The sequence below is a fragment of the Odontomachus brunneus genome, unplaced genomic scaffold (genome assembly GCF_010583005.1).
Source record: "Odontomachus brunneus isolate Ranch 3 - 2012 unplaced genomic scaffold, Obru_v1 Obru_scaffold_023, whole genome shotgun sequence".
NCBI classification, from domain to species: Eukaryota; Metazoa; Arthropoda; class Insecta; order Hymenoptera; family Formicidae; genus Odontomachus; species Odontomachus brunneus.
In genome coordinates, this window is record NW_022639473.1 from 1,837,416 (window position 1) to 1,864,501 (window position 27,086).

At 43.8% G+C, this 27,086-nt stretch overlaps 3 protein-coding genes across 9 annotated transcripts; 2 read left to right on the forward strand and 1 right to left on the reverse strand.

Moving 5' to 3' along the window:
• Window positions 1–522: 522 nt before the first annotated feature.
• On the reverse strand, window positions 523–17,515 carry LOC116842264 (delta(14)-sterol reductase TM7SF2). 3 transcript variants are annotated; one of them, XM_032811204.1, is made up of 9 exons: window positions 17,403–17,515; window positions 3,678–3,838; window positions 3,340–3,529; window positions 2,986–3,263; window positions 2,506–2,872; window positions 2,125–2,423; window positions 1,778–2,031; window positions 1,547–1,671; window positions 523–1,467 (listed from the first exon to the last, which is right to left on the reverse strand). In XM_032811204.1, exons 1-9 carry the CDS (start codon window positions 17,428–17,430, stop codon window positions 1,184–1,186), a joined length of 1,986 nt encoding a protein of 661 aa, XP_032667095.1. In that variant the 5' UTR covers window positions 17,431–17,515; the 3' UTR covers window positions 523–1,183. The 3 variants fall into 3 exon arrangements, with proteins under 3 accessions (XP_032667095.1, XP_032667097.1, XP_032667096.1); XM_032811206.1 differs by lacking the exon at window positions 17,403–17,515 and adding an exon at window positions 6,499–6,643; XM_032811205.1 differs by lacking the exon at window positions 17,403–17,515 and adding an exon at window positions 4,078–4,228.
• LOC116842269 (heat shock factor 2-binding protein-like) lies at window positions 4,360–7,780 on the forward strand. The gene is made up of 7 exons (XM_032811221.1): window positions 4,360–4,511; window positions 4,689–4,873; window positions 4,959–5,139; window positions 5,302–5,420; window positions 5,672–5,776; window positions 6,008–6,273; window positions 6,440–7,780. The coding sequence occupies exons 2-7, from the start codon at window positions 4,835–4,837 to the stop codon at window positions 6,771–6,773; spliced, it is 1,044 nt and encodes a 347-aa protein (XP_032667112.1). The 5' UTR covers window positions 4,360–4,511; window positions 4,689–4,834; the 3' UTR covers window positions 6,774–7,780.
• LOC116842261 (monocarboxylate transporter 3) lies at window positions 8,658–27,086 on the forward strand. 5 transcript variants are annotated; one of them, XM_032811191.1, is made up of 11 exons: window positions 8,658–10,179; window positions 22,578–22,881; window positions 23,251–23,394; window positions 23,478–23,683; window positions 23,809–24,037; window positions 24,284–24,723; window positions 24,796–25,024; window positions 25,110–25,285; window positions 25,364–25,586; window positions 25,701–25,948; window positions 26,028–27,086. In XM_032811191.1, the coding sequence occupies exons 1-11, from the start codon at window positions 10,087–10,089 to the stop codon at window positions 26,175–26,177; spliced, it is 2,442 nt and encodes an 813-aa protein (XP_032667082.1). In that variant the 5' UTR covers window positions 8,658–10,086; the 3' UTR covers window positions 26,178–27,086. The 5 variants fall into 5 exon arrangements, with proteins under 5 accessions (XP_032667082.1, XP_032667081.1, XP_032667086.1 ...); XM_032811190.1 differs by having other exon boundaries at window positions 10,087–10,179; window positions 24,266–24,723; XM_032811195.1 differs by lacking the exon at window positions 8,658–10,179 and adding an exon at window positions 11,583–11,912 and having other exon boundaries at window positions 24,266–24,723; window positions 26,028–26,177.

Below are 27,086 nucleotides of genomic sequence, written 5' to 3' on the forward strand. Positions count from 1 at the left end.
AACGCGCAATGAAATTCAAAAAATGTCACATAGAAATGTAATTTTGCAGCTTTTAGTGCGGCGATTTTTAATTGTAATTTTAAGAAATATAAAATGGATATATTAGAGAATGATATATATATATATATATATATATACATATATATATAGGTATGTACAATTATTCGAACGACTACTGGCGTGTCTACTGCGAATAGATGTGCAAATATACGATGGAAATTTGCTTTCATTATTTTTCCAGTAAGTTATATACAATTTGAAAAATATTACTTCTTTAGAAAGAAGCGAATTATTAGATAGAAATTCGTGTAACAAAGAAGACCATCTTATCAACGAAGTATGTAACGATATGTTACACTTCAGTTCGTGAGGATTACATTACAGACAAACAATTGAACACATTTTTAATAACTCACTTTATCGGAAATTGTTTTTATAGTAAGTAGATGTACATGTACATACATACGAGCAGTTTAATAAAAAATAAGTGTGTACAAATATCAATTGTATTACTACTGTTAATTAAATTGTCCATCTCATTATTTTCGTCTTTTATATTTAAAATACACTGCAGAGTTAGAATACACAATAGACACGAGAATAGGCGCTAATATATTTTATTAATAAACCATATTATCTAAGGGGAAGTCGCTTTTCGTAATTTCGTAATAATTGTACATACACGTATTTAATGTACAAAAGTATAAAATTCCTTAATTAATTTGTATTTTCACATTTCAGTGCTCTTCTTTCATATTACAGGCACGTTTTAAACACTATATTTATATATAAATGTTACATAATATAATAAACATTCAATCATTTCATTAAAATATTCAGCAACGTATTTCATACGTTTCTCTATTGTCGTCCAAAAATCTTAATATATAAACTTAATTCTAACAAAACTTCTCGATATCAACAAAATACTTTTGGTTTTTGTTCTCAATTTTGTTCAATTTTATATAGAGAATTATACAATTTTATATAGAGAATTATACAATTTATATAGATAGTATTGTAGAATTAAAAATATACTATATTATTCTAATACTATTATAATCTCATAATGTAAAAATATTACGAAGTATATAATTTGAGATTCCTATAAGATACAATGAGCATCGCAGTATTTCTTTATGATATGAAATTTGGTGCTTAAAAATATTGCGCTGTCATTTCTTTAAAATACGCCCTTTAAGATCATGTACTTTACGCGAGTACAATATTCCTCCCATGCGTATCCGTAACGCGCCTGACAACGTCTGTTGTCTCTAATTGCCCTATAAGCTAACGTTAACACACAACAAATAGCAGCGTAGTAAGGTAGAACGTCAGTAGCCAAACTGACACCTGTAAAGGACCATTGCATCATAATGTCACCTAAATAATTCGGGTGTCTAACGTAACCCCACAAACCGGACAGCATAAGTTTCTTTCCACGCGACGTCGGAATAGTTTCCAAGTCTGCACAAATCCCATAGAAATATATTAATTTATCTTGCTTAGAAAAGATGATATAATGATTATTGATTTTTTTACTTACAAGGCACTGTGGGCGAAACAGGATTTTTTCTAAACTCATCCTTCCGTGAGTTACTAATTCTGTATAGCATGTACCCCACTATGAAGATCAAAACGAATATGCCCATGTAATAATTAAATTTTGACCTGGAAATACGTGAAATAGCAATTAAAGGAAATGCGTGAAATATAAATTAAATTTGTCGGGATTTATCATAATAAATATGTGCACATGTATAACAGATATACTCACTTGTGATACAACATGAATCTTGTCGTAAGAGTTGGCAAGAACGGATATAGTAAGTGGCTAACGCATGTCATGTATCCAGTTCCCTCGTACATTACCGCAAAGGATGTAAAGATAGTGGCTTCATATATCAAGCCATCTAAGATATAGAAAAAGTGCAAGGAGCTCGCTAACAATGTAGGTAGGTCGAGTTGTTCAATCTTTGGATTTTTTACGTCACCAATAGCTTTAATGGCAACTGCTATGTTCACGATTAACTGTAAAAAAAAATATATATATATATAAATAATCGTATCGAAAATTTTCGTATTGAGTTTGCTTACGACGAGAATTGAACACAAAATAATTACCGTGCCTATGAGAGAAGCTCGTATCAACAGCAGTTTAATGTCCAAAATCCCAATTCGTGGATTGACCTCTTTGCCTTGCCAAAAGTTGTATATTTTACTGTTGGTTGACGCGTATATATTCAAATTAGCTATCGGAGCTCTCTCTGCCTTGACATATAGTCCCAGCGCTAAAATTGTTCCGACAAGCCAACCACTGATTGTCAATTGAACGGAATTGTTCAAAATGTAATCAGTGAGTGGAACATCCTTATATACACATAAACCAAGTAGTGATACTGCCAATATAGCACTTATAAATCCTGAAAAAATATCCGAGAAAATGTTAAAACTAGAAATAAGTATAATTAAAAGTGAACCACACACAATATTAAACTTATGTACCATTTACACGATATTGCAATTTTCCGATTTTACTTTGTTGTCCGTCCACGTTCTTTCCAATCGGTACAATCGAGACGCAAGCCAATGCTATTAAGTATACAAAGTAAGTTAAAAAACCGCGCCAATTTATGTAAGATCTCCAGTCGGTGGAAAGTTGCACGAGATAAGATTGGCCTCGTCCCTTCGAGCATAGAAATTGCGGCAGAATTATAGATAACGGCAATAAAAATAGAAGAAGCGAAGTTCCGATCCAACCACCCCATTCTTGTGGTTGATCGATTCTAATTATTCCTTTCTCGCGGTTCACCGGTATCGAGGTCACCACCGGTTTTTCACTCTCCTGAATGAATTTTGTTGGATCCTGAAACTGATTATTATTACACCCCATTAGCTGTTATATCGTAAATAGAATATTGCGCACAAAATTAACAAAAAACAAATCTAACATTGACAATACATTATATGTGAAAGGACAATTACTTTATCTCGCTGCATAGAATATCCTCTTCCTCTTTCAGCCAGAGGGTAATCAAATAAATAGCTCTTTTTCTCTATTGGAAGCGAAGCAGCTCGGTCAACATCTCTGACCAATACAATTGGTATATATTCCTTCTCAATTTTGGATATGCTCGACATTCGAGTCGATCTACGTGTCAACATGTTGATCTCATTTAAACGTTTCTGCAGAGGCATGGTTTCAGTTGGGCTTTCATCGTTTGCTCTCACTTTACCTTCTTCTTTATAACTGTTTATATTATCTGAATGAAGAGAAACTTGTATACACATATGTCCTGATATATCTAACAAGCAGACAGCAAAAAATAATATACTCACCACTTTCGACATCTATACGTGACAGAGACACCTTTGCAAGACGTGTACTACGAACAGATATTTTCTTAGTCTGTGACTGTCTAGCAGGTGATCGTCTACTCGGAGATCTCCTGCTAGGAGAATATCTCATAGGACTCTTCCTAGCTATTCTGCTGCTTGTTCTGGTCGGAGTCCTTGCTGTTCTTTCACGCTTGAAAAATAAGAGCAAAACATTATAATGTATATATTATAATGAATGATAAAAATAAACTATCTCAACACTTTTAATTCATTCTATGATCTTGTCAGATATATAATTTTGAACAGCATTAATTTCTATCTAGCACACCAACAATTACCTTTATGTCCATCTGGTTAACTGTATGTTCGACACCTGTGTCGAATCGTATCTTGTACTGATCACCTCTGATGTTGAGGACCTTTCCTTTATGATATTCAGAAGTATTTGGGTACTTGGCAATCACCTCTTCACCCTCGGTAAACATCATTATAGACACACCTGTGAAACACGGTATCCTGAGAATCAGCTTAAAATCGATATGCTGATTCGATTAGCTCATATATCGTTTCGATCATAAAATTCTGCCTGTTCGTATTGTACATCGAACAATAATCGAAAAAGTACATCGAGCAAGGTTAACGGAGCAGTGAGACGTCGCGCAGCACACTCGTCGCGCCTCGATCGTGAATTAAACGCGACTGTATCTCGCTCGGAATATAATTCGCCGTGCGACTTACGTTCTGTGCGATTCCGGTCCGCGACCGGCTTTACTCCGCAGAGATCTCCACGCAGCTCGAAAAATAATAAAACTACCACAAGTCGCGAGGTTACACTCAATATCGTTCTGGCGCATCATAACACTAAACGGGGGATGGCGATGCGCGCGCGATGGCACGCCGCGCGTGTTCCGAAAAGCATCCGACAGAAACCACGCGGGAAGTCGATCTATCGTTACGGTAGCGGTCTCTCGCGCAAACTTCGCGCCACACAGCGCGCTCATGGCGGAGACCGTTCAATTCCTCTTGGATGCATTGTAATGCGATGTGTGTATAACATTGTGCACGTCGCAGTAAATATCCGGCCCGAACGCGCCTTATCTTATCGCAATAAACGGAAATTGCGTTATGGTGAGACGTTCCTGCATACCTTACGTTCAGCAGCGTTTCACACGGTATTCCAAACCTGATATATATACGTATACGTATTTATATTTAGAAACTACTCTTAATATTGACGACAATGCATATTATTATGTAAAAAATTCCTAATGATTGATATTATTGTGATATATATAAGATCGATGTAAAACACGAGGATAAATTTAATTAACAATTACACAAACATACAGGTTAGAGACACCGAATTAAAGTCGTAAAGCATAATCGAGAAGGCATTTGTCATATCGCAGCGGAATTTTGCGATAAATTTGAAAAGCGTTTGCATCCACCGAGTTCATTGCAGTTCTTGTTTAGTCACGCGAGGACGGAAGCATACATGGATCATCTCAATTTCGCAAATGACCACGAGCTTTTCGTGCGTATTTTGTAAAATTATAATACTTAAACCCTTAGCGTAAATGTATTTCGTAATCTCAAGTTGCCCTGTCTCGTGATTTCAGAATTCCCTGGAGGCAATCTTAAGCTCCAGCGAGCGTAATCTCCATGAATTCATAAGCGACTTACCGAATATCCTCGCGACTAACAATTTCCGACGTGGATTTCACAGTGAGGAGACAAATGAAAATAAAATCCACACGTTTTTCAATAAATTTTCAACGTCGTCCGTTAGCGTTTCAAAAGGTTAAGGTGTTTTATAACAAATTTCTTATTTTAATTCGCTATTACTTATCACACGAAGCGTAAAATACACGCCGTATGAGTAAATCTGTTAAAAGTGGAGTGTGAATGACGGCGGATTAACTTGCAATTAACAAAATTTAAACGTTACTTTAATTCATACAGATAACGCGAAAGAACTGATAGCTTTGGAGTCGAAATGCGAGAAGCTGAGCGCTGAAGTTGAACGCTTGACGACGGAGAAGGAAACCGCGTACGAAGAGATAAGACATTTAAAAGATCAAGTAAAATTTTATTATCCCGTTTTTATATTAATCTTGACATGATTGTTTCATTGTTGTATTCTATGATACGAATTTTTCACGTTTTTTTTCAACTTTACTTTCGCATATTATGGATTATTCCGAAGTTGTGTTGTAATGCGACGAAACAAGTGTCGACATAGTGCAATATTTCTGTCTTATCTGTTTTGTAAAAGACTATTACTTAAAAGCTATTTCTTAACTACTTTATGTGCCTTTTTATTTTTCCTCAGGTATTAAGCCAAAGTATCTATTGCGCAACTCTCGGTGCTGTGTTAGGTAACTTGACATGGCGTGCTTCTAGATTTCCACAAACAATCGATGCCTGGTTATCGACCGTGAGTACAATGAAAACATCAAACAAAAGAGCGCAACACATATTTTGAAATTTTTTCTATGTAAAATAACACACAAGAAATATGATACTTTTATAGTATATTATAATATACTATAATATACTATAATAATAATACTAATATACTATAATATACTATAATATACTATAATAGTATATTATAATATACTATATAGTTATTGAGTTGTTTTAACTGCGTGTCGCGGTTTCACAGCTACAGAGCAAACTAGAAGAATTCTTGTCGATAGTGTACGGAACTTTCAGCGCGTTTGTTAACACTTACAAAACGTCACTTCCCCCAACCAGCAACGTTGAGTACAAGTTTATAATAGGACTCCTCGGCATCGTCACCAACTTATCCGCGAGCCCGGAGGGTCGTGAATTTTTAATTACGAATTCTAGCGGCAAGGAATTCGTGCTGGAAATAATTAAACTGATTCCCGAATTACCACCAAGTTCCGGGTCGTCGCCTTTGAAAAGGTACATGCACTTTGCAATTTAACTAATTTTTCCGTCATATTTTTTCGATCATTTCTGTTCGCAATTATTTCAGAAAAAAGTTTTCACGACTTCTTTGATACGAAATCTTACATGATACGTACACCTTGCGTGCATCGAGAATGTCTCAAGCGCAATTGCATTACAGATTGATACTAATGGTGCTGTATAATGTAAGTATGAACAAGACAGGCTTGCAATACCTACTGGCATCACGAGTGGGAGACCCATTGAGTCATTGTCTAAGAGATAAATCATCCATGGAAGAAACACAACTGCTTTGTCTTCGCGTTCTGCAGTCCATCACTTACGATCTCACGGAGCCGAAATACATTCAAGATCTCACCGCAGCCATTCCGATCGATATGATTGAACTCATGGTGTCCTCGAAGCGTAGCAATCTAAGCAATATCGCGAAACAAGTTATTAAACACTTACGAAACTGTGAAAAAAATTGCAAAGTGACGTCTCAAGACGTGTGATAAATTTGAAAGCATTCCTCACGAACGCGTCATACGTTTTGAGACATGAAAACAATATATGTATTAATGCTATTTAAATATTTCTCTCGAGTTTCTGTACAAACGACATAAGTGCGTGTGATTTTTTCTTATATTCCGGTCTAGTCTCGATTCGATTTTACACAAATATCTGAGAGATTACATCAAATGTTAGCGCTATTCAGTGCCCTACTCTGCGCTGAACTTTTAGGCAAGTTTCACTTCGCTATCATGGCAGACAATAATAGAATATTGCCAGACTACGGACTATCCTTGGAACACATGTTCGTGGCTAGCACTGAGGGTTGTCGACTATCGATCTGCAAAGAGTAGGAATAAAATGAAAGCAATCGTGCAGGATATAGTGCAAGTATAGTCCAGTCGATATTATAAGAGTTATTATTCTGGTGGTATTCATATACCAACGATGATGAATAAATCACGCTGCAACAGTGAGATGAGAGAACAAGTCATTTGATTAATCGACAACGACAAATTGTATTGTATCGTTAACAAATCTGGGACTGAATATTGTTACATTTGCAACAGCAGTTGCGATCTACCGCTGCGTCCTGAATTTATCAGTTTAACAATTAGTGTATTCGAGATTTTTCGAGTTATTTTTCGTAACAAATTATTCATGAGGGTAAGCGAGATACGTCAGTTGCACTGACCCAGCGGTTATATCGAGGTAATGACCGGCCGTTCCAAATAAAAGTTTGCGTGCGCTTCCATAGATGTTCGATAATACCTCGCGATACAATCGCACGCAATTACCGTAATTTAAATATCTTATGTCAACCTCTACCCACAGATATTGTAGATATCCTTTTATATGTAGATTTATATTTAAAATGTAAATCTTTTTAAACGGCGCACAAATATCACAAAAGTGTATTTGTTAAAAATGTATGAGGGAACGAGTAACTAAAAATATCGTTCCTTTTGCAGCAAACTGAGAATGGAACGAGACGTGTTATACCTTTTAATAGATATTTCTATATAACAAGCGTCTCCCTCTCCCTCCTTCTCTCTCTCTCTCTCTCTCTCTCTCTCTCTCTCTCTCTCTCTCTCTCTCTCGCTTTCGCTCTCGCTCTACACAGCTGATTTCCGAGGAAACTAACACTTCTAATTTCTCTGCAATGTATACGATTATGCGGCAAGTAGTATATGCAGGAGTGTATCCAGAATAACGAGAATCCTACGTCTAACTTAGCGGAGCAGTGCGCAGCCTCTAATACTGAATGTCACGAACTTGGATGAAACGCGCGCTCTTTTCGGACAACATCACCGTCACTGCACATTTCCATTGACGTAAGTCAACTAAGAATTCAATGTTATCTATCTCTATCAGTTCACATCTGCTATTCTTGATCCTCCTTGTATCTTTTGAGCAACATGTCATGCCATAATCATCGTCCTTCTGTTCTTCCTCTTTATCGTTCCTTTTTGTCTCTGCCATTAAAAGTTTTCTCTTCTTCAAATTTCAGCGGAGGATGCGTGTATTCTCTTCTGTTTGCAGCGGCCATCCTCGAGCAACGTACTCCAGTCTACGTTCGTGCCTGTCACTCAGCTGAAGGATTTAAAAGCGAATTCCGCGAACGCGTTTTTCGCGAATTTCCCTGTCTCGACGCTCCTGGCCGCGGTGTCGAGTATCGACCCGGCGCGAGTCCCGCACGCGAGCGAGCGTGCGCGCGGCACTTGGAGTTCGCGTCGGAGCGCAGCGCGGCGCCGTTCCGCGTCGTTGTCGCGTCCAGGGATCGGCGCGTAGAGCGGCGGTGGCAGGCGCACGCGTCGGGACGTCTCTGCGTCCGGCGTCGCGCAAAAGCAGCTTACGGAAGAGACCTCAGCGAGCAGGCAGGCAGGACCTAGGGAAGGCGACGGCCGGGCGGTCGTTTTATTGATCCCGGGGCGCCGCGGCGCTACCCACCCGCGGCGGGAGAGAAACTTTTCTCTCCGGCGAGGAGGATCTCTCTCTTCGTCCCTTTTCCCCGGCGTATCGAGTTGAAACCGGCGGCGACACGCGTTCCCGGCTCTACTTCCTCGAGCGCCGCGGGATCCTTCTCGAGCGTCATCAACCTTCGCCTCCTGCGCCAAAGTTTCGCGGTGTAGTTATCTCGGGAACCAGGTGGGTGTGCGCGACATCGTCCCCGTCATCGTAGTCGTCATCGTCGGAACGTCGCGGTCGGTACCAACGCTTGGTAGCGGTCGCGCGACTCTAACACATCGGAGAACATCGGGGTAAGCTGCGCGATCGATCACCGTGAGATAACCGCACAGGAGGGCACCGGTGAACCAGTGACCTGAGGACCTGAGGAAAAGTTTCTCGTCGAATCCGCGCCGGTGGTGTCGCAACCTGACATAAGTCTTGAGCAATTGTCAAGCCGCGCGCGATATTTGCGAGCGATATTCGTGGAAAACTTATGTGAGGAAAGCAAGACAGAGAGGAGATACGGTAATCGGAAAGTCGTTCTGCGAGAAACGAAGTGACGGAAATACGAGGATATCAGGAAGACGATCGGTGGTCATATGTTTCACACTGTCGTCCAAGTCAGCGCAAGCAGGTTACCGAGCTGTATCGACTCGATGTTGCCCCAGATACCTCCTTCGGAGGTCGTCGTGGAAATAGTGACGAAGAGGTCACCGGTGTCCACTTCGAGTTTTCACGACGACGGTAAAGAATAACGTAATGCAACAAGAACTAACTCGTCGAGATCACTGAAACTTCCAAGCCAGAGTTCAATTCCACGTTTGAACGTCAAGCTTGAACCCTTCCAAGCTCGTCTGCGTACGACAAACCTAATCGGGAAACGAGAAGGCACAAGCACGGAAGAAGAGAGCACTACGGTGAACTCGCGGAATCGATTGTCCACCGTCACTTTTGACTGAAACTCGTCGTCAAACCGGAAGAGCTGATTGCAGAGCAGACAACAGGATCTAATTCTTCGCGTGTTCAGCTCGGAATAAAGTTATCCGAGCAAGCAAGTGGCGTACCGTCGTCGCGAATACACGGAGTACAACGGTAAGCAGGAGGCGTCAAGGAACAGAACACGAGGAGCGCTACGAGAAGGCAGGAAATCGCGGGCTTTCTCGCAAATGGACGTAGACGTAGCCGAGGAAGCTGCCATCGAACAGCTACCGTGACTTCCGCGATCCCGATCCCGATCGGGCTGGCGCCAATGGGGGCGTCGTGAGGGCTGTGCCGCGACCCGGGTTGTTGTGTCGATCGTCCGAGGGCTCGGTCGGTCGAGCTGGTCGACGCGTCGAAGCCGGACGGACGTTGCGCCGCTGAGAGATGGGACCGGCCAGCAGCCGCGAACAGATCGGCGAGCAGATCGGCGACGACGACGGCCTGCAGATCCATCCGAAGACGGTAGCGAATAGTGTTGTAAGTGTTGCTCGTATGGCATTATGCTTCTTCGCTTCCCCTTATTTCTCCCGCTCTAAACCGGGCTGACCGGACGCGGCGGATCGACGAAGGGCATCCCGCCTAGGTCTTTAACCCTTCAACGCTACCCCTTTTTATTACCATAGCTGTTCGCAACCGTCTGTAACCGTACATGTCGCGTTTGAGAAAGATGACGAGGGGTCGCCTGAGAACCCATCGATCTGACTGGATATACGATTCTCTTGCTGAATTTTTTTTCTTCTTTCGTCGTTCAAAAATGTCCAGTATGGTAAAAATAATGTAGATGACGTTTGCGGATTGGATCGAGACGCGAAGTGAATATATTTTACACGGAAATGTGCATCTACGTCTCTCGCGAGGAAATGTCAACGATGTCGGTGAGATCATTTGATTCTTGTAAATGCGTAAAGCTGTGGCAATATCATTAAGATAATGCTATCGTGGTTAACATGGCACTTACCATGTTAGAAAAAATTATAATATTCACAATGCTTGATAATGACAATCATAGAAATAATATCGAGCCTCAAATGGGTCGCGCGACGCATCGATAAAGGTCATAAAGCAAAGCTCGCGATTATCTTCTCGTTTTTTATCGCCGCGAGAAATTTCCATCATCCCCTTAAAATAATTGCGTCGATGATTGCCGTTATTCTCCCGATCACTCTTACGTCACATTATTCCCGGATGACAAACCACATCGTAAATTTTCTATCGAGTTTTCCTTGAGAAAGACGTAATCGGACGTCACTCAATTCTCAATGTTAAAAGTCCACGTAATCTCAAATCTCGCATTTAGCCGGAAAAATCCACGCAAATAAAGTTCTTTGTGTGGTATACCTTATATATGTAGATGTTATACATATGTTTCATCGCGCCGAACTTTCATATGTCGCAGAGCGCGACTATTACGCGACTGTTGACGCGTCGCTATCAGATAATCGCCGGTATCGGCGCGACGTGATCGCAGTCCCCACCTCCGTCGCTACGAAAGAATTAAAGAGAGAGAAATCGTCGATATCGCGCGTACTCGCGCACTCGAGAAATTGTATATCGCGCGGGCCGCGGAACTTTGTACTCAGCTGCGACGGCTTGCCGGCTTTGTTCGCCACGCTCGCGAATACTCATGAGTAATGCGGCGGTATGTTCGTCGACGAGGCGAAGCGACAGGGCGGGGAACAGACGATGGGCGACTGAGATTGTGGGTGCAGTGGGAAGGCGGCAGGACGATAGGGCGGCGGAAAACGCGCCGCGACGTCGAGGGGGAGAAGACGGCATACGTACCGGGGGGTACGTGTACGCACGTAGAGCAAAACGCGCGGCGAGATGCGGGTTCCCCTAGAGTGGGGAAACGGATGGACGTGCCGTCTCCTCGTCCGCGACATGCGATTAAATCGACCGATGTTTGAGCAGCCGCTCATTTCGCCGCGGATCGCTCGCGTTTCGCGCCGATACGCCTGGGAGTCCCCGACGTGCTCCGCCGGGTCACAGGGTCACAGGGAAGGTGCTCCGCACCTTCTCGTTCCCGCGCTCGTTCGTCTGGTCCTCACCTCACCTCAACATACCTCGCCCTGTCCGTCTCGTTTCGTCTCGTTCCTCCCGTTTGCTCGTCATCGTCGCACGCGCGCGAGGGTGTATTCGCCTCCAGCTGAGCGAGTGCCGTCTATCGCCGCTTCGTCCCCTTCTGCACCGCGATGCCGCCGAAAAATAAGGTAAGTGCAAGGTCGAGATGCACGATCGTCAAGTGTCCACGAAGGGTGCGAGCTTTCACGTCAATTTTCGCGTCGCGAGTACATTTGATATCGTTTGCGTTGAAATAATCGCGAGCGTTTGTCAAACGACATTATGTAACTGCAAGCGCTTTTTAAATAACGTTACGTAATCGTCGGAGTTTTTAAATTACATTACATAATCGCGCAAGCGTGCCTAAATAACACGTTAGATTCGTCATCGACAAATCGGACTCGAGATTGCGAGAGCCGGCTTCGAAGTCGCACGGCTGAGATGCGAATGTCATTAACGTAATAAAGGGAATACTGTAGCAATAGCGGCATTCTATGTATCACAGCTGCAACAATATCCGTCAATACTATAATCGTTTAAGTGTCATTAGCGTTTGCAGTAAACGACAATGACAGATTCGCTCGACTCGGTGTCTACTGAAGAGCAAAGTGATTGCGTCCAAGTTCGGGTTTCGCGAAATATCCCATTTTCACGAAGGGTGTGATCCTTGTGACGAACGAGGTCCCACGTGGTCGATCTGTTCCCGAACGATCTCGCGCTGCCGCGACGACGCAGGAATTCGAATCGATTCGATAGCGAACCGACAGAGCGATTGCTCTGTGGGCGTAATCCAATTTCCCTTTTCTCGCAAAATTTTGTTACAGCTACGGAAATTCACATCAAACATAAAACTGTTTCACGGACTCCCTTCTCTCTCTCTCTTTCTCTTCCTCGTTCCCTCTGGGAACGTTCCTCTTCCTCTCTGTGCATGGAATTTCAATTTTCCTTCATATTTGGAGAGAAAAAATAACAAAGGGATGATTTTAAAATTTATTGACAACAATCGAGAAAAAATTACGGACAATTATTCTCTCATTATTCGTTGCAATTATCTAGCGCGCCGCGTGAAATATTTCAACGACGCGACAAACGTTATGAAAGTTCGAATGGAACTTCATTACCGTCGCGCATACTCGCTATTGTATTTTTGCTTTTACAGTGACTTGACGTTTCGCGAAGCAATTCACTGATATAATATCGCTAATATATTCAACTACTGACTGCGAATTTTCGATTTCGAGAGCGATTGCGGGCTAAGCGGTTGAAAGAAAAGCACGAGAGTAACGCGTATGATACAACCAGGAAATAGAGCGAGAAATAGACATCTGTCGATCAAGATCTAGTTATCACGATGTGCACAAAGCCACGTGTATTCCTCGCTCGGCGATGACACTCCAGCGGATACGAACGACAAAATGCACGCGACACGGACGAGGTAGTCGCGAAATGTGCGAGTGAAAGTGGGTTGTGAGCCGCTGGGCGAGGAAATTGATAATGCGACACCGCGGCAGCGACAAAACATGATATTGTGTGCCGGACGAGACGATACGCTGCATCGTTTCCGCACGCGCAAGTAATTTCGCCGCACTTTTGTTTCTCTTTCTTTTTTCCTTAGTCCAAGCCGGAATATTGTGGCGTATTTATACGCCACCAGATATAACCAAAGAGCTCTCAGCTACGAAATCGCGACAGTTCTCGTGGCCGCAGAAGCGCGAAGTTGGCGATTCGGCAACCGCCTCGGCGGAAAAGTTTGCTACCATTTCCCTGTTCGTGAGCTCGAGCTTTTATCAAGTGTTTTACAACGCACTCGTGACAACCCGGATCGAGATCTACTTTTCTGTGTACGAGGCTCCTTATCTCTTGAGTGTTTTTTTCATATTTGTTATCGTTCTCTATCGATGTCGAACGCGCCGCAAAATTATGGCTGTCCTTTCAACCGCCGAGTATTAGATAGCGGTGTTTTCATACGCATTTCCAATAAGTTGTCGCCGATTAAGTCACCTGTCGCGTCAATAATTTCACGAATGACGTTTCCGATTATATAAGGCAATGTACTCGCGGCGAGAAATTAACTTCCACGCGCGTGGCAAACGGCTTTTTCTGCTTGAGAAAAAGGAGTTACTTCGACAGTGTCTCGGTATAGGAGCGAATTTGCGGAAAATATGTGAAGCACTTGGCGGCCTTGCAAAAATCGTTTCTTTGCTCTTCTCCCTTAAAAAGTTTCTCCCTTCATGACATTTGCACACGAGCGCATCGCGCTATCGTTCTATCCAAGTTGCGCGATTCTTCACGTCGAGAACGTAGCGCGGAAGCGCACTGACGTTATCAAGACGGTAGTACAATCCAGTAAGGTTACAGTAATTAGAGCGCATACATAAACAATCCCGATGTGACTCATCGAATGTATCTAAGAACGTTGCTCTTTCTTTCGGCAGAACGAGCCGCGGTTCTGTACGTCGCAGTTGTTTCTAATGCGTCCACGACGAAACATAATGCGTAAGCTAGAAATTCGCGCCGTGAAGTTTATCAAGGCGACAGCTCAGCGCAGGAAGATAGCACGGTCGATCGCTCGTTTATCATTCGAAATGCCCACTTCAGTGTTTTTATCAGCTCCGTGACTGCCCGAACAAATTACAAAGCCGATAAGTGAATGACTGCGAAATCGCTCGCCCTGAATAATCGATCGTGATGATTTATCCTGATGTGAAAAAAAACTCGCAGCTGCACTCTCTCGTTAAGAATCTTGGAAACTCTTAAATCATACGAGGCCAAGGAGATTCTATTTTTTATGTTGCCAATTTTATTCATACGAATTCAAATTTATGGTTAATTAATTTCACTTTATACAAATTTGTATCGAATCATATTAATTTATTATATGAAAGGTTAAAATCTCGCCACGTGATTTATAATTTCGCGGATTCTTCTTTTTTTTATTAAGTTATCTTTTATTAAGCTATTGACCATCTTTGACTGAATTTTCGGTTGCTCAGGGATCAGACGAAAACTCGGCTGTAGGAATAGAAAAATTCCTTTATGAGACTTCTGTATAGTCAATTGTTTTCAGTTATCTCAACCGAGTTTTAATATCGTTGAATCTTCAGACGAATATTTACGGTTGCGACAACAGAAATATTAGTTTTCATAACAGAGATATCAGTTCTGATAATCTTCACCTAATTTTCAGTTGGTTTCTATTTGGTTCACTAACTGAAATCACTAACTGAAATTTTTTTTGCGTGTATATGTTTATGAATTCTTATGGAGGATTTTGAGCGATCGTCAAAACGCCACGAACCGAGACGCGTTGCAGATTCGCAATGTCGCGAATACACCCGCACGTTTGTTCGGGCCGGCGCGCTGTCGCGCGACTTCGCTGGGAAACTTTTCCGCGGAGATGAGAAGCAGATGGTGTTTTCATGCGTCCGTGCCTCCAGCTCTAATTGTCGCTGGTTATTATCTAATTAATTCATAAGCGTCGTCAGAGCCCCGAGCACGAGCGTCGCGCTGCGCGCCGCACAGTGGTTCGCGTGACCGTAGCTCGCTGCGGCGCGTCCGCGCTAATTTTTGACGTTGTTTTCGCGCTCGTTTTACAGCGTTAATACCGCGTTAATCGTACGTTATCGTACGACAGACTTGAGGCTAATAAGCGTATCATCGACGTGACTTGTTGACGTAAAATCCGACGAGAAAGATTTTCTTTGTGCCGCGATACCGGCGATGGTCGATGATTCGGAGCAGCATCTCGAGTGTTTTGTCGTAAGTTCCATCATTGGCTCGATTCGAGATTGAAAGAGAGAGAGAGAGAGAGAGAGAGAGAGAGAGAGAGAAAGAAACTGATTGAAGTATTTAAAATTATCATTTTTAATCATTTAACCATTGCCAATTATAATCATTTATCTATGACAGTTCAATGTTCTTTATAAGCAATATAATCATAAAGCTTTATTATCCGATGTCTCATTACGATGACAGTTTTCGCGATTATTTCCAGTGAATCACAGATTGATGAGAGCGAAAATCGCACGCTGCGAGTTTTTATTCCTTCGAAAATAAGCTTGTAACGTGACTCATTCGATCGCGTCGCTGTTTCTTTACCTCTCTTTCTTTCTCTCGCTCTTTCTCACTCTCATCATCCTCACGTCCCAAACAAAACTATTCCCGAGATTATTAGAGAGCGTTTTATTTCATTCTGCGGCCACGAGACGAAGAGTCGAGGGGGGTCCCCAGCGAAGAGGCTAACTCCCGTCTTGAGATGCGGCACGAATGACGCGCCGCGTCATTGGAAAACGCAGCGCGTGCGCCCGTCCTTTGACACGACCGCGTGCCACGCAATTTCATTCGCAAGTGGGGACGCGTACGTACGCGTAGCGAGAATGCATCAGTGCACGTAGGTGAGCAGTGCCGCGTCGATCGCGAGGGCCATGTGCTCTTTCGCGTCTGCGAGGCCGACGCGCTATTCTCCTCCGATGTGAACACAATTTGATCTTGTTACCTCCATTAAGGAAATTATGCCCTCAATCATAACGTTGAGTAAAAGTCGAGACGAAGCTGATGTTCTCGTAACAATTATTCACGCGGACTGCACTTGCTCTAATCAGTTGTTTCTCTACTGACTGCTTCGATTTTACATCGATGAGAGTCTTTCTTCATTTTCTTCGCGATCTAAGCAGCAACACGCACACTCACACACAGAACGCTGCGCGTGCATCGCGAAAATCGCTTCGACTCGCTTCGAGACATCGATCTGAATGTATCTTTCCTTCTGGAGTATCGTGCTTCGAAAGGAGAGCAGCGTAGAGGCAGGCGTCACGAGGTTCGCTGCGACTCGTTCCACAAGATCGACCCGTTGATCCCGGCCGCGATCTCAGTTTGCTGCGCGTCATCGTCGATCACTTTTCCGCTCTCGTCCTCCCCGATACGCGTCATTATACCGAAGAGAGAGAGAGAGAGAGAGAGAGAGAGAGAGAGAGAGAGAGAGGGGGGAGAAGTGGGAGAGATAAAAAAAGAGTATAGGCTCGGTTTGGTGAACGAGACGCAGAGGGTGGTGAAGAACGCAGCAGGGTCGAGACGTGCTTTGTTCGCGGAAGTTCGACGAGCTTCGGGAGTCGCCGTGTTCTTGCATATAAATAGAACCTGCCGCGCTACGTCGCGGATATCCTCGATATAGCGCTCCCACGGCCGCGCCGCCGACACTGCGTCGTTCTTGACAATGCAGAAACTGTCATCGTGAGGCCGTCGAGGCTGATTGGATTAGTCGCGCGAGAAGAGACCACCGAGACTCGATTCAACCGGGACGATTATCGGCGTCCGTCCGCGAGCGACCGGAACGCGTAGGTGCGCGCCAGATCAACTGCGAGAGAAGGACTCGTGCCAGGAGCTCGAGGACGATGTATCGGGATCACGCGAGAGTCCAGGAGGATACGACTCGGCCCTCCTGCCTCATCGACTCGGCTACGAAGATGAAACTGCGGGGAGGTTGTGCGCGGCAAGGCTGAACCGCTGGACAACGTGCAACGCACAAGCGCACTGTGATAACTCCTTGACGTCATCGAACACACGAGCGTCATCATCCGCCTTGAAGGACATCCGCGGGAACTGATTTTCGATTCTTTTGACATCGTATTCATCGTACTCACCGTTTTCTGGTGCTTCGAGAAGGTGCATCGGGGTCCGCCAAACAGTACTCCGTTTGTCAATCAAAGAGAAGGCTCTGCTTATCTACATTGCAGCTGCATCGCGCGAGCACATGGGTTCGCGCTTCGCACACGTTATCGAATCGATAGTTATCGCCGGGTGCGGTCAGGGTGGAGACGACGAGGTTCAGTGGGATACATACGCCAGCACGCGTTTCTCATCGTGGAAAGTCTGCAATCGCGCCGATTGGTTCCGCTGACGTTGACGGAGTTCGGGAACTCGACACTGTCGGACGTAGAATCCTCTGCAACAGCAGAATAACAATGTTACACGTAAACGTGAACAGAAGGCGAAAATAACGAGGGAGATAGCCGCTAGACAAAGCGATCGTCGTGAGCGCGATTGTGTGCACATACAGCTTTTGTCGGCCCGCGGCACGTGAGTCACTTCGCACGTGCGCGCGTCGACGCGAGACACTGCGATTCGCGCTTTTCCGCTAACAACAGGTAAAGTTGGCTTCGTATCGAGAATTTAATCGCAATTATTTGCACATTCGCGGATCGTCACACTCGAGGACGTCGTCTATGTGCAATGAGGATTTCGCCAATGAGGTGTCGCCAACGAAAGATCTCCATGAAGGATTCTCCTTGCGGAGAAAAATCTGAGAAAAATTCTCCAATAAGAGAAATTCAACGAAGATTAATTATTCACGAAGATTGATTCCCGTTGGAATTATTTCCAATGAGAACAAGATCGCGGAAAGAGCGCTTGAAACGACGGGAAATTAACTTTGTTCAATACATCGAAAGGGAGACATAAAATTGAATTAAAAAGCGATTTCTGGAGATAAAACGGCGGGAAATTGCAACGAGGCGGCAGATAATTGCGCACACCATAACACCGAAGGCATCGAGGCCGCGATCGTCCTCTCGCAAGGCCCGTTGCAGGGTGCTCTCCTTGATCCTTGATCGAGGGCTCGTTCTCCCACTACTCCGGCCGCTGCTCCGGAGTTGCCGGGTGCCGGCACACCGCGCGCTGCGCTCGACGGCAGTGCGCTAAGCGAGTGCCGACGACGCGAGCGCGCCAGTGCGGTGGTCGAGCGTGCAGCGGGTCGACATGGCAGCGGACTACGACGAGAAGGATCGTCGTCGTGCGGTGTGATCGGCGGGACGGAAGAGGAGACGGTGCAGGGACAGAGTGACAGATAGTGAGAAAGGGCGCGTAACCGGACGCAGCGTCCGGTTTGACAGAATCGTCGTCCACACGAGCGGGATAAAGGCGTCGCTCTCGTGCGAGGAGAGCACGTCGAAGTCGCTCGTGTCGCGTCGCGTCGAGCGCGCCGCATCGCGCTCGAAAATAGAACGTGGTTGCGATTGCGAACGTGCGACGAACGAACGAACGCACGCACGCACGCACGGACAAACGAGTGCAAAGAGGAGAGGAGGAGGAGGAGAAGGAGGAGGCAGAGAAGGAGGAGAAGGAGAGACCACAGCAGGGACGAGTGCCAGAGAGAGAGAAGAGTGACTGACGGTTTAAGGCGGTCGTAGAATGTCGCGCGTGTCGCTCAACAAGTCGCAGTACAGCCAGTACGGCTCGCGTCGCGTTCGCAAGATCAGCTCGGTAGGGTTTGTATGGAGTGCGAGGGAGTGTTTTACCATGTCGATGGCTGGCGTGCTGCTTCCGCAATTCCTCTCGATTAAGCGTCAGTCCAGTCGTCCTGTTTTCCTCTTCCTTTCTTCTTTCTTCCACCCTTCCTCTTCTCACTCGTTCTCCCTACTCAATTTCGCGACTGGAGCGCGTCGACGATCTCGTCCCCTGCGTGTGTATCTCCGGAAACAACGGCGACCGGTGTTTTTCTGGGTGAAACAGAAGTCCGAAATAAAGATTTCGAGATATCTCGCAATATGAATAGCGCGTTTCTTGGAGCTAACGTCGCACTGGGAAATGTGGTAGGGCACGCGATGAGAAAACTATCGATTTTTTGCACGATCGCGCGGTTCGTACCGGTAATTCGCACGCGGCTGGGGCATCACAATAAAGCGAGTTTGACCTTGCAAGGAAACAAAAATTCTGAGACTGTGCTTTTGTACGGTTGCTTGCGTGGTGGTACTGCGTGTGCGTAGTTTCGCGAAGGCGACAACACGTGACTCAGCCTTGACAGTCGCGAAGCGGCTCGACTGACGTTCGCGCGCCGGAGATATGCCGCCGTCGTGAGTTTTCGCGCGCGAGCACGCGGCGTTGCAATGGCGCGTGAATGCGTATCTGCATGTGTGTGTGTGTGTGTGATTCGCAACGATGCCGCACGCTGAAGACCATACGATCAGATCGCGAGTTGCACGTCGTTGTCGTAGCTGGTCAGCTAGCTGGCTGCGGCAAGCTTCGCGTCTGCCGTCGTGGGATGGCGCGATCGTGGAATGACAACGGCGATCAGCTGATCAGCTGTGACCTTCCGCTCGGCTCAGAGTCGTGAGCGCGCCCGCGCGCGCGCTGCATTTAAATTCGTCTTCGCGGCCGAGGTCGTTGATCCAAATTCACAGTAATGACACCGTTTATCTCGCGCCTTGTCGTGAAACGGGGTGAAAGGGTGGGAAAACAAGATGCAACGGTGGTCCACCGATCGATCGCGCGGAGGATCGCCTTCGGGAAGAATATAAAAATCGTCGTTTTATGCAACTTGCGCTACGTCGAACGGACTGAATATCTTTCTTTCCTTTTTGACGATTGAGAAGTAGGACGCGAGACGAGAGTGAATTTCCGCAATTGGTTTGTTTAAAATTCGAGCCTTCCGGTTCCACTTACAGCCGCGTTCAATTACGAAAGCAAAAAATCGTGCATGATTTATTATCGCGGTGTCGAAGTAAATTGGTTTCTTTTTTTTTTAGCTTTTGACATGATTCCACATGGCTACAGCGAAAAATCAGATGCCCTGACTCTCGCAGTATCCCATATTTTTAGAAATTCCGCTTGAATTATCCTCCATAAACTATTATCATAAAATACAAGATTGTATGAGTACCATGTTATTTCGCTGACGTCACTTAAAAACAGAAAAATATTATTCTACTGATAGAAAAAGCGATTACTCAGTATATTTTTCTTCTTTTAAATTTCTTTTGTTTTCAACGAAGGATATTTTTTCTCGATGACAGTCTTAAGCTTTACTTATCAAAAATTTGAGGAAAACTTATTATCATGTATCAGAAGAATTTCTCTTTACAAGGAAAAGCTGGTAATGTAAATTTGATGCTTATGATGAATTTGTGATAGATTCGTGGGTATGTAAACATACGAAATACTTGAGACAAGTAACTACAAGTACTTGAATGCAATGTATACTTTTCTGTGTGCACTATTAATAATCGCGACGCGCTTATCTGTTCCAACTGTTGGAACACTAGCATTCCAATATTATTTGCTCTTGTCGGTCTTCGTAGCCTAACACACTCGTAATTAAGGCGGGAATACCCGCGGGATATGGTCGATTAATCGCGTAGGCGTGGTTCGATATTTGCCCTTCTCGGTTACCACGTTATTAATATCTCGATATTAATAAGCTGTTTTTCCTCGTCGAGACCCTACACGATTGTGTTCGATTGGACCAAACGAGGGATAATTTTAGCGTATTATTCGGTGTATCAACTGTCTGAAACGTGAAATTACTTATCTCTTGAATTATATTATACATTAAAGTTGTCCGGCGGAAGATTAATGACGAATGTATACGATTAAAAATGTACAGAAAATGACGGGCGTGGAAACAGCGCGGAGAAATCTAGCTGGAAGGAATCGCCGATTAAATCTCAAAGTATCTTATTTGTCTTGTGTAATGAATCACATTATCCGGCGATAAATCTAAGCGTCCGAGAAACGCGGCCTGAATTGAAAACAGCTAATCGGTTCTATCTCGGCGTTACGTTCTGTACGAGACAACGTATCACCTTGGCCGGACGTAGCCTTAGGGACTGATTAAGTCACAGTAGCTATTTAATATCTATGCTCGCGTTTGCATTATGAGATCATCCTATAGCGCGGACGCGTTGTTCTCGCGTTACGTCCATCGCGATAATTTCGCGACACGCGTTTCGTCCTCGTCGGATTTAACGAAATCGTCCGTCCTGTCGCGCCGTTACGATTATTCATCTTCTCCTTTCTTTCTCCTTTTCTGCGCACGAGCGAATTCTCGGATTTCCTCTTATTTCGAGTACAGTCGAGAGAATTTTATTTCGAGAATCAAACGATGCAGAGCGTGCCGTCCCTGTTGAATAAAATCGCGCGCGCTATTTTTAACATGCTGTTTCTTTCGAACATTTCGTCGAAAAGTATATTTCCGCGTTTGACAACCGGAAGACGGATACACGCGAGCTTGGGGATTTATTTTTCCTCTCGGAAATCTGCGAAAAATCGCTGAAAATGATGGATTCGCAGTTGCACTTGAATTGCATCAATAAATACGCTCGATTCGTTCGGCTCGACGTTTGCATGTATAAATAATCGCACTCCCACTGAAAGAAACATAATTCTTTATCTTGTCGAATTGGTAATATCAATCTTAACAGATTTTAAATCACTTGTATCTATTTCACAGTCAATTCACTGGAAAGATATACTGGCGCTCGCGCATGATCCGAATGATAAAGAGTCTAATCGACTACATTCCGTTAAGTCGGTGATTAAAGAGTATTAAGTACTTGTTTGTGCATCGACACGAAAGAAGACTCTTTCTCGGCGCATTCAAGGTGAACAGCAAGTTTCATTCAAGGCGAATGCAACACGTCCGCGCCATGAAGTTACAAGATAGTCCTCAATTATATGCGTTTACCGGTGTTTTCCTGCGAAATCGTTGAAAGAAATATGCATGGTTCAAGCAAGTGTGCGTTGCTGCATAATTGTCCGTACTTTATTATCATTACGGCACGAAGTGCATACATCGCGACGAATGATTTGCGCGCTTCGTAGGTGCGTCTATTCGCAAAATTTCGCACCGGTTGTGGCCACTGAGAAGAAGAGAACGTTATTATTTCATAAAATTATGAATCAAAGATGAAAAACGCCAGTATGAAAGTCTTCATCTTTCTCTCTTTCTTATTAGCTTTCCATTTTACAAGACCTGATTATAGTTTAACAAACGAGAGAAATCGTCGTGAATTTGTGAAAAATTCTGCTCTACCTTTTTCTAGACGGAGAGCGAATACTCTGTGGAAGAACAAACGAGATTAACCGGGACCGATGGACCAGGCGCTGATGAAGCTTCTCCCGAGGACGAGGGTGGTTCGTTATGCGAATACCATGACATACCACCCCCACCGGACGGTGGCTATGGTTGGGTGGTCGTATTTGCATCTTTCATGTGTAACATGATAGTGGATGGTATCGCCTATACTTTTGGTGTCTTTCTGGGTGAATTCGTCAAGTACTTCGGTGAAGGGAAAGGCAAGACTGCTTGGGTTGGTTCGTTACTTTCTGGGATGTACCTTAGTGCTGGTAAGAGATATTAACAACTACAACCGATTGTTATTTGCAGCGATTTTTCGAATATACAAGATGCGCTGTGATGATGTAACTGTCGACTTTCAATATTGACTCTGAAAAGTGATTAAATCTTGCTTATCTATTAATTGGTTCTCAAGTGCATTTTATCTTAACGAAAGAAGATTGAATTGCGTCTTCATTGGCAAACTACATCTGTTTTAAGACCTGATAAGTAACGGCGCGCTCGATAAATTTAATATTGAATTTTTTCCAATTAAACACGTTGAAGTGTTTAATTGGATGATTAAAGTAGCTTCTCTGGCAGTGTCGAATTACACGCTAAATGACATGTTAATTCTACCTGTGCTCTTCTCCCCTTAGGTCCAGTTGTCAGCGCTTTAACTAATAAATATGGCTGTAGAGCAGTGTGTATGGCGGGAAGTTTCCTAGGCGCTGCCGCATTTGTACTTTCAACGTTTTCGAGCAGTGTAAATATGCTTATGGTGACTTACGGCATTATGGGAGGTGCGTGATCTACGATAATTGACAATCGCTCGGTTTCGCGGCTCACAAGTCCTTTATAAAATTTCTCTACGCATTTCTTTCAGGTATTGGATTCGGTTTGATATATCTGCCCGCGGTAGTTTGCGTAGGCTATTACTTCGAGACTAAGAGATCCTTAGCTACTGGTATCGCTGTATGCGGATCTGGATTTGGTACTTTCGCATTCGCGCCTCTCGCTACTATGTTGTTAGAAGCGTACAGCTGGAAAGGAGCAAACCTAATTCTGGCTGGCCTTATTTTGAATTGTGCAGTAAGTAAACTGCGAGATCTCTCTTTCTCTCTCATTATTTGTCGCTTCAACCGCGCAAGGGGTGACACTTCAGATTGACCGACGATTGCATCGTATATTTGATAATTGTAACAGATGATTTTTAGGTATTCGGTGCGATGATGAGGCCATTGGAATACCCCAAAGCTTCTTCCGTTAAGCCACTGTTACAACGGATGGCTGAAGAGAAAAGATTTCAAATGGAACGGGGTAGCATCGGTGGGTCATATTTCATGGTGCAACTGCCTGACGGTTCCATGGAGAAAAGGATGAAGATGCCCATCAATATAGATCCCGGTGTTCACTCCAGCTTCAACCTAGACCAATTAGTGCCTGGTAAGGGACTCTTCAGTGTAAAGTATCCGTTCAAACATGTTTCTGTGATCGTGAGAGTAACCTAAGTCATCGCCACATAGTTCAATTGTCGACAGTTTCTTTTTTTTTTATAAATCAAATTATCTAAAAGGAATAGGACTTATGTCGCTGTCATGAATTACGAATACGTGCATTTTTCGAGTATCGAAATGGTAAGGTGTACTTCATTGAATACCCGTAATATTAAAGGAACTCCTTTAACACCAGTTCCAACGGTGCCAACCCTTCCCACTATATCTGAAGTGAAGGTACAAGAGCATTCCTCCAGCGGAGCGACCAGCAATAGTGGCAGTATGGACTTGAAAAATATCTCGAGTAAATCAAGAAGCAAGAAGAATATCGACGAAACCAAAGACACTAAAGACACAGAGAAACTTGAGAATGAATTTAACAAGGCTGTAATCCCCAGAAACGCGTCGCAACCCGCTTTTACGACTCATGTCCAAGGTTTGCCTAAAAACGGATCCGTACCGTTCTTCGATAGAATCCGCAAGACCAGTACCGGGGAGCGCTACAAGCCTAGCCTTAGTGCAATAAAGAACTCCAGAACGACACTCAATTCCAACGGAGATATACGAAAGAGTCTGCACTTGAGACTCTCTACCAGCAGTGTATTAGGGTCGCGAAACAATAACGCTGAAGTCGATGTAAGTTTCGTATTTGTCGATTCGGACATTTCGTCTTGTGCGAAATGTGTTTAATTTCACGATTCGTTTCAGGATGGTGAGAGTATTACCTTTACTACCAGTAAAACTAGTATCCCAAAGGAAAAACCAATGATGGTCCGTCCCTTGTCGAGAAAGGATATTTTCTACAGCGGTAGCGTAGTGAATTTACCAGAATACCAAAGCCAGAAGTCTCTCGCCAATTATCGTCAAAGCGTTATCTCTCTCCCTAAGTCAGTGCGCGGTGATATGAAAGATGTCGATGTGGAGAAAGCACCGCAACGTAAGTGCATATCGTTGCGATTCAATTTAATCAATCGTACTGCAGAAATATGCCGGAAGAGGTAATATGAATGTCTATTTTTCAGAACCTTTGTGTCCTTGCTTGGTATTACCAGAATCATTTAAAGAGGCACTAGCGACGATGATGGATATGTCCTTACTGAAAGATCCAGTTTTCCTTTTAATCGGTATCAGTAACGTGTTTGGAATGGCTGGGTTGTATGTTCCTTTTGTATATCTGGTGGATGCTGCGACATTAGATGTAAGTTAATGCTCAAGTTCCCACTATTGTGTGGTGATGCCATTGTTGCATACTGAAAAACATTGTTTTTTTTTCAAGGGGATCGAAAGCAATTCCGCGTCATTTTTACTATCTATCATAGGAATAACGAACACGATAGGTCGTGTGGCCTGTGGATATGTCGCGGACTTTCCGCAAGTTGATTCCTTACTATTAAATAATATTTGCTTGATTATATCCACGATTGCAGTAGCCGCTACGCCATTTTGCCATAGTTACGCCGCTTACATCGTCATGAGCATATTTTTCGGAATAGCAATATGTAAGTGCACCAGCCTTCCAATATTTAGAGCTGTCTGCTCAATCAGAAATATTCCGTTCCTCGTCTGCCAATGTGATTGTCGGACGTTATTATTTTCTGATCTTACAATTTCAGCTGGATACATCTCATTGACATCGATTATTCTGGTGGATCTTTTGGGACTGGACAAATTGACGAATGCTTTTGGCCTGTTAATTCTATTCAGAGGGGCTGCCGCAATAGTAGGTTCACCTTTGGCGGGCGCTGTTTACGATGCGACGCAAAGTTACAGTATCCCGTTCTTCATGGCAGGGTTCTTCTTCTTCGTGAGCACTGTTACCAGTTTCATGGCCCCTTTTATGAAACGGTGCACTACACCGGAAGTACGTTACACAAGAGGAATTCAGTCGCACTCGGTATTTGCATTTTAATTAATTTTCACACGTGCTCTCGTTGTTGCAGACTCAACCTGTGATATTAGATACATTGACTCCGATTGACGAAGATATCGAGGAGGAAAATGAGGACGACATACCGGAAATAGTAGAAACCGCGCCGTCACCGTTAGAGCCACCCGAGAAGGAGATCAAGCAAATAGAGTCTGTTTTATAAGTACTTCTGATCTTTTTTAAACGGACAAACAAAATCGCCTTCACTCCGAGCCACACTGTGATAGGGCTGCTACTTTTTGAGGTCTCAAGCAAAAGGTACTTCTTTGTTACACACTTAATCGATACAGCACAAATTAGCGGCATACCTGATGGGATTTTCAATTAGTACTTACAATGTGAACTCTATGTGCGGTGCACAAGTCCTCTTAATTTTTCTATTTTCGAACTGACGGACGACACACACACACATGCACATACACAGGAAAATGCCATCAGGTACGGACACTTAGTTGCCTACGTGTAATAGCGAGTGATAGATAGTACGTTCTAATTAACCTAATCAGTATCAATCGAACAGTATAGAGAAAGAAAAGAAGATAAAAAAAAATTGCTCTTGCACGTGCATATCGAGTAATCTTGGGCAAGTTATTCATCTGCATCATATAGGAGTACAATACTATAATTTGGAACAAGGATCAGTCAATACGATCGGATGATCGTCTTTAATCATGACGTTCAATTACGATATTGCACATTAACTTCAATGACTTACTAATTGTTTCCAACGCGCGCGTTTTGTTTTTGAAACTGTTTCGTAAAAATGAGTCGTGTACGAAACAACGACGATCATTTTCAGTCCGATCAACGTACCAATTGACACGTTTGACTATCGACGACACAATTGACTATCCTTGATCGATCTAGATCCCACCTATGCGACACGTTAGTTAAATCTATTTTTGGCCACATCCAAAGATACAACTTGAATTATTCATGATTCAGAGAGATATTTTCTTGCATACTTGCGATAAATGTATATAAGCGAGCGAGCGAGCGAGAGAAAATGAGCGAGCGAGAGAGAATCGTATGTGAATTTACGCGCAACTCGTGTGTATCGTTGTTGCAGAAT